We start from the raw sequence: 15,370 nt of genomic DNA on the forward strand, positions 1-15,370 counted from the left end.
GTAGCAACATGCAGTGGTCAAAGGTAGGCAAAATATTTTATTTCCACTTTTCACTTTTTTGGTACTATATGTTGATCTTTTAATTGTGAGAAGCTTTTGGTTCCGGCAGGGTAGTTCGAGCGATCCGCTCCCCCTGTTTAAGATATGACGATCTTTCTGATAATTAGGCTTTGAGTCTCATTGTTAACGCGTTCGGAGGATGGGGTTTCTTCACCCGAATCGGAGCGGGATTAGTCGGATCCCGTAAGAATTGACCCAAATACCCACTCTGTCAGAAAAAAAAAAAAAAAAAGGTTCTTAGGAGAGGAAACATTGGAGTGATGTTGGTTCTACACTTGCTAAAAGGCGTGTTAAAAAAAAACCATGCATTATTTAAATTTCTTAAAGAGATAATTTCAAAAACCTTCCTCTAAGGTTTTTAATCGTTACACTGGTCTCCCTCGAGGTTTCAAAAATTTTAGATACCTCCCCTTCCAGGACCCAATGCTTACATCAAACTTAATGAAATGACCGGATAGATTAGCCTTAGAGCTTACAAGGTGGCAATTATGCAGGCTTAATCAATTAATTAGAACATTACCTAAATGAATAAATAGAAGTAAGCATAATTTATTTAGAACTAAAAAGAAAAATTCTAACTTGCCATGAGAATTTTAGTGATTGTGCAGCTAAAGGTGTGAGTAGACTTCAAGTGCTCTCTAATGCTTGTTGACAATCTGTTGATTGTGAGAGAATCTTAATTACCATAAGAGGAAAGGCTTTTTTGATGGTCAAGTTTGAAACTGTTGTTATTTTGTTAGTTGCACATATATTCCTTAATTTTTTTTTTTATTGATCATGCCAAATAACAGTCTTGCAGTGAAAATAATAGGTCTAATCATACATAAATTGAAAAATATGACATGTCATTGCATAAACTCTTCAATTATTTGTTATTGTTGTTGTATAAGTATTCATAGAAGTAGCCGTTGCAAATGCAGTAGCAGAAGTTGATGCCTTGCATTTGTCAACATACACACTTACAATCCTTACCTTTAACTTTATCAAAATGATAATTTATGCTTTATAATAGATTAACTAACTAATGTAACATATGAGCCGCATTTGTGGAACCACGTTGTCTTCTCTCTCCTAAGATCAATTATTATTATTTTTTAATTTTGCTACACATTTTACAAGCTAATTAGTTTTAGGGGAGGTATCTAAAATTTTTAAAACTTCAAAAGAGACCAGTGCAATAGTTAGAAACCTCGAAGAAGGTTTCTAAAGTTATTCCTTTCTTAAATTTGCAAAATTCTCTTCATTTGATCTTGACACACACACACACTCACACATATATATATATATATGAAGGTACTTTTGACAATTCTTGAAAATTGATGGAGCTGATAGCAATTACAATCATTGTTCAAGCTCGCATGCACGCATGGCGCAGGATGTAGAGGCCGAATGGAAAGTATGCTGACTAATGAAAATCTTTTTTTTTTTTTAATTTTAATAAGTAAAATGTTGTTACTTAATGTTACGTAATTATGTAGGGCTTTTTTTTTTTTTTTTTTTGTTCTATTGCAACTAAATCACATTATTGGCAGATAATCAACAATTTAGCAATATCACAGGCTAATGTACAAATTGTGAGATACGAATTAGCACATATAATTAGACTAAATAACTCACATCTAATAAGAATGTGTCGAGCTTGATCATTAATTGGAGTAAGGTCACATTGACAGTTGTATATATTTTTACGTACCAAGGTACGTATCTGTGAAAATTATACAAAACAGATTAAGAAGTAAAATCTTTTATCACATTTGATTCAACCATATAATACGTCATTAATTTCAAGTGTTGCTTTTAAAGAAATGAACAATTTGTATTTGGATAAACGCCTTTTAGAGTACAAAATAAATGGTTTGCAATTAGTATTTGGATTATTCCTGCTTTTCCATTTAGTTAACAATTAAAAATTTCCTAATTTGTGGGGGAAAAAAATATTAGAACTGAATAGATACATGTATGATGAACCTAAATTTGTTTCAGAATCTTTAATTTCCTAATAATTTAAACGGTGCAACTAATGCGGATGAAATTGACTGAGAATCAGGATAAGGGATTCTTCTTTTTTTTTTTTTTTTTGAGGGAAGGATGAGAGATTCATAAATGTTCTATCCGCGTGTTCACACAACCTAATCAACTTCTTTTTTTTTTTTTTTTGAAAATTAACTTTTTTCATTAAAACTTCTCTAACATAATAAGCAAATTACCATATTTAACCTCAATTTTTATGCAAATATCAACTGTACCTACTAAATTTGAAGGGATATGGAAATAACGACAATAGGGTATTAATGTAATGTCACAATACGATGACATTGGTCGTCTCACTAAGATGGGTCGTCTCAGTCAAACCTCATTTACCGCCTCACTTGTGTGTGTTATCCGCATTTAATGATCCTAATTGGCCTTTTTCAAATCCGCCGCCCAATTTCCGGAAGTTTCTCCGAAGAGCCAGGTGACCGTTCGATCCAATCCAGCTGCCACATGTACGGACCGATTCCTTTTCATCTCAAACTAACTTAACTGTTGAACAAGTTAACGGCCACACCGAAATCTAGGCCGCGTCGATCGATTGACATACATGAGCTGAAAACGACGTCGTGCTGTCGGTCATAGCTGCCACTCCTCTTTCCCTTTTGTTGGTTACAAAAAATGCTTGAACAAAGTCCGGCTCCATCACCATTATGAATATTAAAATTTACTTTCGAAATTAGAAAATCGCTTATGAATTTTTATAGATCATCCATTAATACCGTTCGCCAATGTAGATCTTACATCAATATCAATATCAACGGTGAAATTCGAACACATGATTTTGACGTGCGAGTGATTCGTCCTTGCCATCATGACATCAGGTTCCACACTTGTATGGAAGCAAGTCCCTGATCCTCCCAGATTCATCCACGTTTAACTATTCATGTCATCAGCAGCTAATGAAAATTCCCACCTCTTTATTTTCTTTCCCATTTTTTTATTCCTCCACAATCTCTCTATAAATCCAACCCCATGCCAGGCACCTCAAACTCACCAAACAATTCATCTCTGCATCATTGTCTGAGCATTCTCAAAAACATTTCCTTTTTGACTCTCTTCCAAAGCCTCAAAAACCAACAGACAAATCTCAACAACCTAAGCCGCATACATACATACAAAAAAAAAAAAAAAAAAAAATGGCTCCTAAAATTGTTAGTAGTGCAGTGCCCAATGGTCTTGCTAAGGCCGCTAGTCTGCCTAGCCGTGCCTATGTGACTTTCCTGGCAGGCAACGGTGACTACGTAAAGGGCGTGGTTGGATTGGCCAAAGGGTTGAGGAAGGTGAAAACTGCCTACCCTTTAGTGGTTGCAGTTTTGCCTGACGTCCCGGAGGAGCACCGCCGCATACTGGTGAACCAGGGCTGTATAGTCCGGGAGATTGAGCCGGTTTATCCTCCTGAAAACCAGACTCAATTTGCCATGGCCTACTACGTCATCAATTACTCCAAGCTTCGCATTTGGGAGGTAAGCAAGCTATCATTTTATAAAATCTTATGTGAGGTTTCTTTTTCTTCTTTTGCTTTGGTTTTATAATAAGTCGGTCTGGAAATTGATGCATATTTCTTTTTGGGTGGGATCAGTTTGTGGAGTATAGCAAGATGATATATTTGGACGGAGATATCCAAGTGTACGAGAACATAGATCACCTGTTTGACTTGCCAGATGGGTACTTTTATGCTGTAAAGGACTGCTTCTGTGAGAAGACTTGGAGCCACACCCCACAATACAAGATTGGCTACTGCCAGCAATGCCCTGACAAGGTGCAGTGGCCTGAGGAGTTGGGTCCTAAGCCCCCTCTTTACTTTAACGCTGGCATGTTTGTTTATGAGCCTAGTCTTCCCACTTACGATGATCTCTTAAGGACCCTCGAGATCACCCCTCCTTCCCCATTTGCCGAGCAGGTAACAAATTGATAAAAAACTAATCGTCACAAATTTCTGGCAAAAACAGAAAGAAGTCAATTTCAGTTTTGATCAGTCAAGTGTGGTATTAACTTTTTGTTTTTTGGGTGCGTAATGGTGCAGGACTTCTTGAACATGTTCTTTAGGGATGTATACAGGCCAATTCCACCGATCTACAACTTGGTTTTGGCCATGTTATGGAGACATCCGGAGAATGTTGAGTTGGAAAAAGTAAAGGTCGTCCATTACTGCGCCGCTGGATCAAAGCCTTGGAGGTACACTGGCCAGGAGCAAAACATGCACAGAGAAGATATCAAAATGCTTGTCAAGAAATGGTGGGATATTTACGACGACGAGACATTGGACTACAAGAGATCATTAACTTCAAGCATTGGCACAGCAGCAGCAACTGGCATTGAAGCCGAAGCTCAGACACTCAAGCCTAGACCTGCTCGCTACATTGCTGCACCATCTGCCGCTTGATCACAAACAGCTTATTATTATGGGATTATTCCTAGCAATCTATTAATGTATATAGGTATTGAGGGATACAAAGATCTGTTACTATGTTAATGGTCTCCTTTAAACTCTTGAAAGGAAGACTTCCGTAGGATCCAGGAGATTCTGCTGAGTTCTTGATGTAAGTTTGTTATGTAAAAACTCGACGATATATTTGATGAACAGCTTTTCGAGTTTCAGATATAATTGTCATTTCCTGTTGTCTACTACGGCCGGTAACAGTTTCGTGATTATTATTAGTATCATTACTATTTTCTGAACTCCCTACTCCCTAGAATGTCGACGAGAGCCAAGAAGAATGTTCTGGCAAACCAAAAAAAAAAATAAAAAATTAGAAGACCATTTTTTTAGCTAGCTAGGACGTTAATAAAAATTGATGTAAGCACTTTGAGTTTCGAAAGAAAGAAACATCGCCTCTGGGGGGTTGGGTTCCAGTTGGGCTTAGCAGCAGGCTTCCCGTTGTGGAGGTTTGGGGTGTCATCCCCTTTGATGCATCCCACAGGTTGGAAGGGTTTGGGTTGGTAGTTATAAGTTTCTTGTGGGACCTCAAAGGATACCCGCTTTTGGAATTCTCTCGGGATTTAGATTTGTAAAAATTGACGTAAGCTCTTTGAGCTTCGAAAGAAAAAAAGGACGTTAGTTATTTCATTACGTAGTTTTGAAAAATCACTGTGATCTAAAGGCCGAGTTGCTATCTGAATGAACGAAATTGATATTGTTTATTAAGAAATTAAAGACTCAAGGAAAGAAAAAAAAGCTAGTAACAAAGGTCTGTTTAGGGCCATGCAACGTATTCGATCGTGTGATGATGATAAAACACAAAAGGAAGAATTTACTTAAAGGCTAAGTAACTAATCTACTTTTATATTGTATTATCATTTAGTGGTTTAAAATTTTTAAATAATCTAAAAATTAATATATCTTATACTGTATTTAACGATGAAAATTCAATCTCATAAAACCGTAGAACTTTCCAATAAATATTACATTCTTATAATGTTTAAAAAGTATAGTGTGTTTGGATAACAGATTAGTTGAAATAATATTTTTTATGTGATATTTATAAAATAAAATATGATGATTGAAAAATATATTAATAATACAAATAAATAAAAATTTGGAAATAAACTACAACCCAAACAAATATATTACAACCCGATCAAAACTCATTTGAGGAACAGTGGGGTCCTCCTCGTGGCTATTATTGACCAGCTTCTGGACTAAGTTCAGGTTTCCTCCTTTTGGAGCCCAAGTCCGAAAGTGTGGATTAACCTGTTTTACTTACTGGAAGATTCTATGTAACCCAGCCCAATTTTCAGCTCTAACGGGAGGCCAGCCATCCAGTTTTGGATTCTTCATAGAATTTTTTTTTTTTTTTTTTTTTTTTTTTTTACCCCTATGGTCTTATGGTTTGAGTTTGTACTTTTGTGGTTTACTACGACAGCCAAGCAAGCGTAAATATTGAGCAAAAGCATATTTTCAGACCTTGGTCATTGACAACATTGAAGAAGCATGAGCAACGTAAGAAGAAAATTAAAAGACAAATTTGACCAAGAGCTTGTTTTTAATTGATTATAGATTTTAATTTTAAATAATCGGTTTCTGTGACAATCTCGATTCATTTTGTATTTCGATTATAAATTTTTTTATAATAAAAAAAAGTTAAAATCTGTAATCGTCGAAAGAGTAGTTTTTTTTGGTGATTCTGATTTATTTCTATAATCAATTTTTATAATTAGATTTTATAAAATTTAAAGCAATCGAAAACAGGGCCTTAGGTATTGAACAATTCAAGCGCATAGATTTTAACCTTAGCATACTTCAGACCAGCCAAATACTTTTAGGGTTAATTACATTTACCTTCCCTGAGATTTGATCAAATAATGAATTGATCCCTGAAATTTGACTAAATAACAAAAAGGTCCCTCAAATTGAAAGATGTATAACAGATACATCCCTCCCGTTAGTCTGTTGCCGTTGACTGTTAAAATTATGGGTTAATTACATTTACCTCCCATGAGATTTGACCAAATAACGAATCGATTCCTGAAATTTGACCAAATAACATATTCCTCTTCCATACTAACTTCTATCACTTATATGTAACAGAAATAGCCAGAGTAAATTCTGATAGACCTTGTAACGTAAAATTTGCCATACACGTATTTTGTAATTTGGTGAAATAGTGTGACAAATTTTGGGCTATATGGGGTAATACCCATTATCTCATAAAATACCAGTGCTTTACAACTTTTCCCAATTATATGAACAAAGTACCCATTTTTTCAAAAAATATTTATTTAAAAGATAAAGTAAAATTAAAATTTCCAGTGAATAAGAGGGTTGAAAATGTAGTATGCATTTTTTCTTTCCATAATGTACCGGCTCCTTATACTTTTCCTATATTATATAAATGAAGTACCAGCTTTCTATTGGCATTTTACTCTATTTATTAGTAACCCATTGTAAAACCAAACCAGCAGAAGGCTTTTCTACACAAAACACTTTGTCATGGCCGATTCAGTAGTCAAAGGATATTTGAGAATCTGGTAATGGTCTCACTTTTTTAAAATCATGCCTGTCTCATTTTTGTGGTGGATTGAGTGAACCTTTACATTGCTTCTATAAATTTTCTCTGGCTATTTCCGTTACATATAAGTGACAGAAGTTAGTGTTGGGGAGGAACTTATTATTTGGTCAAATTTCAGGGATCGATTCGTTATTTGATCAAATTTCAAGGGAGGTAAATGTAATTAACCCAAACAGTCAACGGCAACAAACTAACGGGAGAGGTATATTTGTTATACATCTTTCAATTTGAGGGATCTTTTTGTTATTTGATCAAATTTCAAGGATCGATTCGTTATTTAGTCAAATCTCAGGGAAGGTAAATGTAATTAACCCATACCTTTATTATAGGAGTGGGCACCTTTAAAAATCAAATAGCCGACCATTGAGTATACTTCATTGTCACAAAACCGTGCTAAGGTTGAAATGAACATATTACCTAATTTAACCTAGAGAAGAAATTAAATTACTTCTAACGATAGAAGAAATATACCATGGAATATTCGAGGAGATCTAGAAGTGTGGAAAGTCATCAGTCAATGAACATATCTATATGAATTTTGGTAAAGATTTCTCGTTGGTTTTACCTGTCTTTGTCCAACAGTTTATCCTAAACAAACCGTCACCTTATCTAAAAGGCTACCTAGAATTCAAAGGACATAGACGTGTTAGCTCGGTCACTGGACCAACTAACAAAACTGAAAGTTCAAAAGGGACTACTCAGACTTCAACTCTCCCAACTGCCATCCCCAGCGAAGCAAAAAGACGGAAAACCCAGACCCCACCAATCGCTTTCGGTGAAGCGCATTTAATTTGGAGTCACTGTACCGGTTGCTGAATCATTCAAATTCAAATTGGGATGGTGTGACAGTTGGGAGTAGAAAGATGAATACGTTTTTTTTCTAATTGAATGGCTGTAATTAGCCCCCTGGGGCTACACCATCTGGTCTTGGGTTTCTTCTGGAACTCCAAGGTCAAGTGGTCGAATCCCACTTAATTTTCGATGCGCTTTGGGTGGCGGTGTACTTGGGCGCAGGGGATTAGTCGGACCGCCTTCGGGTCTTGACCCGGACACTCCTGTGTTGAAAAAAAAAAAAAAAAGAATGGCTGTAATTGAGTTTTCAATATTTATCAAAGTTGTTATATTTTTACACGTTATTATTTTAATATACACGTTTATTGTTTTTTTTTGTCTTTTATCTATACTCACTATGTCGGTAGTTATGTTATACGACGGTGAAATTGCTACAAATAATATATGTTAGTGCTTATATTTCGTGATATAATTATTATTGACAATTGCAGATGTGGTGAATCCGTATGATGGTGATATGGCTATAGTCAGTAAAATATGTGACGCGTATAATATGAGATACTGTACGTGCACATATTACGTGATTTTTTAAAAAAAAATATGATTAAAAGTTCGATATAAGCTATGTATTCAAAAAAAATTACGTATATAAATTTGTACGTGAATAATACGAACATATTTGAAAGTTATGAAACTAAAACTGAGGATAAATTTACTATAAATTCCGAATACTGTGCTACATTTATACTCATTTTAAACTTTTTTTTTTTGTATACGAGATGTTAAATTTATTAAAAATTTATCACTTTATTACTTAAATATGTATAAATCTATGGTTGTTATGGTATATATTGCTCGTATTTTATATATAAGTCAAAAGATATGTCATTGTCCTTATTCAAATTTGAAACTTTTTTAAAGTATAATACGTTCAAAGCTTATTATGTGTTGTATATGGTTAATTGAAATATACAAGTATTTTTTTAAATATTTTTAAAGTATATCACATTTGATTTTTTTTTTTGAATAATATGTACGAACGTATATTACACGGATATAATATGAGAATTTACTATGGATATGGCCTCTAAGATTAGGGAAGATTTTAATAAGAGGGTGCCATATTTGGACCTACAAGTATTGGACACTTAAGAATTGTGCCTTCCACCGGAAAGCGTAATATGTTTAAGTATCAAATTCCAATGGACCCCGTTGATCTTTACGCAATTTTGTGGATCCTACTTCACCTAATTCCCATCGCTTGGGAATGAAAAAATGTGAAGCATCGTCCTCAAAAATTAAAAATAAGAAAAATGAAAGCAGACCTCCTTGTCTGCCACGTGGAAGTATTTACCATCTTGTGGGATTCATGGGACTGATGGGAGGACACAACAAGTGAGGTTTAGTGTCCTTTGTCGGTGACGGTGGCAGTTATTCAAATGCAAATGTAGTCACAGACTCACAGGTTGAGTTCAAGGGGTGCCCACGTCGACTTTATCACTTTTCTTTTTTTTTTTTTGGATTTTTCCAACAGCTGTTTTAAGATAATCGTCAACGCGTCCAACGTTCATCTAACTTACTTTGTATTTTAGTGGGTGAGGTATACACTACTATGTCTGTGCATATTTTAGAAAAAATCAAATAATAAAAAATATACTCTCTCCGTCCCATTTTGATAGCCCTGTTTTCCTTTTTCGTCTGTCCCAAATTGTAGTCCACTTTCCAATTGAAGAATGTAGTTGTATTTTAATTTTTCTAAAATACCCTTATTCAATGTAAGTTATTGTTACTATAAACCTACCCCATTTAATGAGAGTTGATTCTTTTTTTACCATCAATTCAAGTTCCCGTAAAGTTGTACTCTATATAATGTGAGGGTATTTTAGAAAAATGGCAATCTAAATTTACTTTTCCAACAAAGTTAATTACTTTTTTTTTAAAAATTGTGCGAAAAAAGAAACGGAACTATCAAAGTGAGACGAAGGGAGTATAAAATAAAAAATTAGTTAAAGAGGTTTTTGGAAGGTGATGTAATGTTCATTAGTGAATTAGTTAATCAGTTAATGTAAGAATGCAATGATACTTATGTAAGTGTAGGAGGTTTTTCCGATAAAATGTAGATAGGTAATAGTAAATGTTGTAAAGATATTTTTGAAAGGATAAATGTTAACATTTTTTGTTAACACCAAAGCGCTGCTCACGCTTTATTAGATAGTAAGGCCATTGAAAGGATATTTTTGAAAGATTAAATGTTAACACTTTTTATTAATACCAAAAATTTTTTAATTAATTTTATATTTTTAAAAATATAACGTCTGAAAATATATTTTAATGAGTGCCGTATGAGCACTGGTTAGACAGATGGATTTTTTTTTTCTTATTGAATTATGATCCTAGTGATGCAGAGGAAGGGTTTGGGACGAATGTTGAAATAAAGTGGATTGCTATTTACACCGTAGCAAATATGACTAATCATTTTGGATATTCATGTTTTGAACTTGAGAGTGGAAAAAGAAAGTAATAGCAAAAGCATAGAATTGTGAAAATCTCTAACCATTAATTGTATTTTAATGTAAGTAAATTACGTGATTAATTTCCCAAATTAGTATCTTCTACTACTATCTTTATTCTTAAATTTTGGTATTTAAGATTTCAGGTGTTAGTGCGTTACATCCGTTATGATTTTCAGGTATTCTTCTTTAAAAATGTTTAACAAATTATGTGCAATAGAGGGATAATAATAAGAATTAGTTAGTTTGTAAATTTTAATTTTGACCTGCTTTCAAGATAGAATTTTGATCCATCAGTCCAATTTCTACGATAGAAATTGGACTGATGGATCAAACTTGAACGTGTGAAGGAAGATAAGAGAATAGACCAAATGAGAAATGAAGCCTGTCTCATCCCGTCGATTGCGACTGCAACCAAGATTTTCACCTCATTCAATCTTCAAATTTCTCCCACGTATTCACATCCAACAAACAAATCAAGCGCTGATTAATCTAATTAATTATGGGTATTAGAGGAAAATCACTTACTCTCGAAATGGAAAAAGAATTAATATATGGACGAGGCCAAGTCTCTTCTGCTAAGTAGTAGATTACTCATTAATGCACTCGATTATAATTAATCCTTATGGCCCTTTCAGCTCCACCGCCCATTTCCAGAAATTAATCCCAAGGAACAGATCATCGTTGGATCGAATCCTCTGCCAGATGTATAGTCTGGATTTAGTGTGGAAAAAAATAGTATCAATCCAGATTCAAATGAAACTGACTGGAAATGGGGGGGAACGTACGACGTCAGTTATGTCGGTAATCCACAAAGATTCATCCACGTAATTTACCAAATGTTCTAGCTCCAACATGATTTCATTTTCAATGCAAATCCACTATCTTGATTTCTTCCTTTGTTTTAGGTCCTCACCAACGCCTATATAAACCACCCCATGGCCAGGAACCTAGAACACATCAAACGAAAGCATCTGAATTCTCATAGCAATTCCTAGTTTTACACAAAAGGTTTTCTTCTTCTTCTTCTTCTTCTTCTTTACTTTTGAATCATCTCTTACTTTCTTCATTTGATTACTTTCTTGGCAAAAGAAAGAGAGGAAAAAATGGCTCCTGATACCGTTAGTAGTGCACCAGTCCCTGGTAGTCTTGTTAAGGCTGCTAGTATATCTAGCCGTGCCTACGTTACATTTCTGGCAGGGAACGGTGACTATGTGAAGGGTGTGGTTGGCTTGGCCAAAGGGTTGAGGAAGGTTAAAACTGCCTACCCTTTGGTGGTTGCAGTTTTGCCTGACGTCCCGGAGGAGCACCGCCGCATACTGGTGAACCAGGGCTGTATAGTCCGGGAGATCGAGCCTGTTCATCCTCCTGAAAACCAGACTCAGTTTGCCATGGCCTACTACGTTATCAACTACTCCAAACTTCGCATCTGGGAGGTTAGTGTTTATTTTCATGCACGTTATGAATTTTTTGAAACGCGAAAAATCATGCCTAGTTGTGGCGGAAATTGATTTTTTTTTTTTTTTGGGGATGCAGTTTGTGGAGTATAGCAAGATGATATACTTGGATGGTGATATTCAAGTGTTTGAGAACATAGATCACCTCTTTGAGTTGCCAGGGGGATACTTTTATGCCGTCAAGGACTGCTTCTGTGAGAAGACTTGGAGCCACACCCCACAATACCAGATTGGGTACTGTCAACAGTGCCCTGATAAGGTCCAGTGGCCTCAAGAGTTGGGTCCTAAGCCCCCTCTTTACTTCAACGCCGGCATGTTCGTTTATGAGCCCAGTCTTCCCACATATGATGACCTCTTGAGCACCCTCAAGATTACCCCTCCTACCCCTTTTGCTGAGCAGGTAAATAATTGATCGCAATTTAGTTATAGCAATCCTTTTTTTTTCTTCTAGTTTGGTTGGTTACTGTGTTAGTAACTTTTTTTTTTCTTTTTGGGTGGTGGTGAATGTGCAGGACTTCTTGAACATGTTCTTCAGGGATGTTTATAGGCCAATTCCGCCAACTTACAACTTGGTTTTGGCCATGCTATGGAGACATCGGGAGAACGTTGAGCTGGAAAAGGTGAAGGTAGTCCATTACTGTGCTGCTGGATCCAAGCCATGGAGGTACACGGGCAAGGAAGCCAACATGGATAGAGAAGACATCAAGGTGCTAGTGAAGAACTGGTGGGATATTTACAACGATGAGGCGTTGGATTACAAGAGGTCCTCTGCAAATGTTGCTGTGACGACTAGGGGTGAAGCTAATGCTAAGAGGAGTCTAAAAACTAGAGCTCTTCGCTCCATTCCGGCCCCATCCGCAGCCTGAAATATGTAGCTGTGATTTCATCGATCGAGAGAGAGAACTTTAATTATGTATATGGATATATGAAGCAAATCCATCGTCCTGTTAATTGGCCTTCCAGCATTTTTAGAAGGATGGCTCTTTCATAAGAGATTGAATTTTTTTTTTTTTTTTTTGTGTTTCACATTTCTTGGTTTTGTATAGATTCGAATCATGTTTTGTGTATTACATTGCTTGGTTTTGTATAGATTCGAATCATGAATATGAATTATATATATGTTAATGAAATTTTAAGATTTTTCTTTAATTGACCAAGACGATTTTTGCTGAGAGCTGTATTTTCTACAAGCTTGGCGGCTGCGGGTTTTGGATAAAATAGAGGCTGAAATCTAATTTTGAAAATATATCATTCTTAGAAGGCCTAAACACAGCTTCTTTCAATAGCATATGCTTTTTCTGGCTCTTATTATTTCCTAATTAAAGTGTTCTTTTTCTTTCCGGATAAGATATATTTATTGAAATAAGCCCAAGTTGAAAATGATAGGAAATAAATATTTGCCATTTTTTCCTATATATAAAGGAAAATTTATGTCCTTTTCATTCACAGTAGAAAAATACAAGCTGCAATGAATACCCTGGACAGCAAAAACCTTTCAAGTCATCAGTCAAAGCTGCATGGGTCGGTTTTTAAATACAAATATCCTACGTACGTTATCCAGAACGACATTTTCCAACTTATCCTATCTCCTAGTCCTAGCATTAGAGACCGGACGGAAGTATTTTAGACACGTACGTTACATCACAGGAGTGGTATTTAGTTTTTTTTTTTTCTTTCAAGAATTTTTCCCAGAATAAACACTAGAAATCGAGACCCTCTTACTTTGATTAAATGGTAAATATAAACAAAATTCCTGATATTTATATATATCCATTATTAAGGCCCTATTTGATAACTCAATTCAGCACTTAATAGATTCTGATCTACACATATTCAGACCGTTTGATAACGAAAAATAGAATATTTGAATTAATTAAGTGGCATCGAATTTTCTAGATAAAAACTTGCTATCAAAATTAGGTGATAAATTATTCACTCATCACTGCACGTAATACGACACTCAAATTTATTATATTTAATATTTAATAATTCAATAATTTAATTATTTCAGACTTTAATTTCTAAATTTTAATTTTATCAAACGCACTCTTAAGCCCTCGTGTGTGTGTGTGTGTGTGTGTGTGTGTAAGTTTTTAGATTTTGCATCTTGAACCATATTCTCACGAAGGGAATTTAAGTAAAAATTTCACCTAATCCTGTGAATCAATAAATTTTTGAAAAAAAAAATTTCATTTAGTTCATAGAACAAAACAAATAGATCTCATTGGCGACCTTAACCCTGTTGTTATTTTGGGATCATATCTAATATTCTAAGTTTGCCTCAATTTGGACCCTTCCATACAATCAAATAGAAAGGTTCAAGGTGCCATGTATGTTCTAGAAGTCCAAACTATGTAATTGTAAAAATATTCACCCGAGTCACTGGCCCTGATTTCGGCATCCTCTTTCTTGTAGTCAAGTGACGACTTCAGATATGACTATGGCTTCCATAGTGTGAGTGTGTGACAGGCGTTGTGTGCGATATATAGACAAGCACACACAGTCCTGCCTGAATTCTCTCAAACTTGCTCATGTCTGATGATTGTTAATTATATGTCTGAATTGATTGCTAAGTATCAGCTCCCATCAATTCAATGGACACTACCTCAGCTGTTTCCCATTAGCAGAAGTGAATACTTGAGAGACTTGAAAAGCAAAAGGAGAAATCCGGTCGGCCACATGCAAATGAATTTCATTTCTTCCTGCCGTGGCTGGACAGTTCTTTGGTGCTATGAAAATGTGGATGTGTGCTTGGTCGGTTACCGTTAGAGCTTTTAATCGAACCAGGTAGCTCGCGAGCCGAGCTCGACCCGGCTCGATAAGGGCTCGACTCGGCTCGTTTATTGAGAGAAACGAGCTGAGCTCGAGTTCAACTTGATGTTCGTTTAATAGACGAGTCGAGCATAGCTCGACTCGTTTAAGCTCGACAGGCTCGAATAGTAGGGGTATTAGTGTAATTTCATTGTATATTTGATATTCTACAGGCTCGATAGGCTCGAGTTCGAACTCGAAACTGCTCGAATAGTAGGGGTATTAGCGTCATTTTTATTGTGTATTTGATACTCTACAGGCTCGACAAGCTCGAGCTCAAGCTCGATAAGCTCGACTCAATTTTAAACTCGAGTTCGAGCTCGACCTCGAGTTTTCTAGCGAACATATCGAGTCGATCTCGAATAGTTTGTGAAACTCGAATTACTAATCGAGCGAGCTCGAGCTGGCTCGATTAGGGGTTCAAGTCGAGCTCGATTATCACATGCTCGAGCTCGACTCGGCTCGTTAACAGCTCTAATTACCGTTTGCTTAGTAGTCAATGGATAATGGTAGGCTATAATAATAATAATAATTTATTCGCACTTTTGTACTTTTTTAGTTACTACGGAAGCATAGATCATTGATTCCTAGGTGAAATGAAGCTTCTTTGAATCTTCATGTTGCAGGGATGTGATTTGCAGGATACTCGAGAAATCAAACAAAGTCCAAAGAATTTGGATACTTTATTAATAGTAGT

At 35.6% G+C, this 15,370-nt stretch overlaps 2 protein-coding genes across 2 annotated transcripts; both read left to right on the forward strand.

Annotated features, from left to right (window-relative positions):
- Positions 1 to 3,057: 3,057 nt before the first annotated feature.
- On the forward strand, positions 3,058 to 4,699 carry LOC113727829 (galactinol synthase 2-like). The gene is made up of 3 exons (XM_027252192.2): positions 3,058 to 3,557; positions 3,674 to 3,994; positions 4,118 to 4,699. The coding sequence occupies exons 1-3, from the start codon at positions 3,231 to 3,233 to the stop codon at positions 4,475 to 4,477; spliced, it is 1,008 nt and encodes a 335-aa protein (XP_027107993.2). The 5' UTR covers positions 3,058 to 3,230; the 3' UTR covers positions 4,478 to 4,699.
- A 6,670-nt stretch (positions 4,700 to 11,369) lies between these two features.
- On the forward strand, positions 11,370 to 12,873 carry LOC113727830 (galactinol synthase 2-like). Its single transcript, XM_027252193.2, has 3 exons — positions 11,370 to 11,841; positions 11,942 to 12,262; positions 12,375 to 12,873. The coding sequence occupies exons 1-3, from the start codon at positions 11,512 to 11,514 to the stop codon at positions 12,726 to 12,728; spliced, it is 1,005 nt and encodes a 334-aa protein (XP_027107994.1). The 5' UTR covers positions 11,370 to 11,511; the 3' UTR covers positions 12,729 to 12,873.
- Positions 12,874 to 15,370: the final 2,497 nt, after the last annotated feature.

This window comes from Coffea arabica, chromosome 2c (assembly GCF_036785885.1).
Source record: "Coffea arabica cultivar ET-39 chromosome 2c, Coffea Arabica ET-39 HiFi, whole genome shotgun sequence".
Lineage (NCBI taxonomy): Eukaryota > Viridiplantae > Streptophyta > Magnoliopsida > Gentianales > Rubiaceae > Coffea > Coffea arabica.

Excerpts from the sequence above, each read along its gene's own strand:
- LOC113727829 (XM_027252192.2), top strand. The coding sequence starts at position 3,231 with ATGGCTCCTAAAATTGTTAGTAGTGCAGTGCCCAATGGTCTTGCTAAG. Across the intron at positions 3,558-3,673 it reads CCAAGCTTCGCATTTGGGAG|TTTGTGGAGTATAGCAAGAT; the intron begins GTAAGCAAGCTA and ends GGGTGGGATCAG. Across the intron at positions 3,995-4,117 it reads CTTCCCCATTTGCCGAGCAG|GACTTCTTGAACATGTTCTT; the intron begins GTAACAAATTGA and ends GTAATGGTGCAG.
- LOC113727830 (XM_027252193.2), top strand. The coding sequence starts at position 11,512 with ATGGCTCCTGATACCGTTAGTAGTGCACCAGTCCCTGGTAGTCTTGTT. Across the intron at positions 11,842-11,941 it reads CCAAACTTCGCATCTGGGAG|TTTGTGGAGTATAGCAAGAT; the intron begins GTTAGTGTTTAT and ends TTGGGGATGCAG. Across the intron at positions 12,263-12,374 it reads CTACCCCTTTTGCTGAGCAG|GACTTCTTGAACATGTTCTT; the intron begins GTAAATAATTGA and ends GTGAATGTGCAG.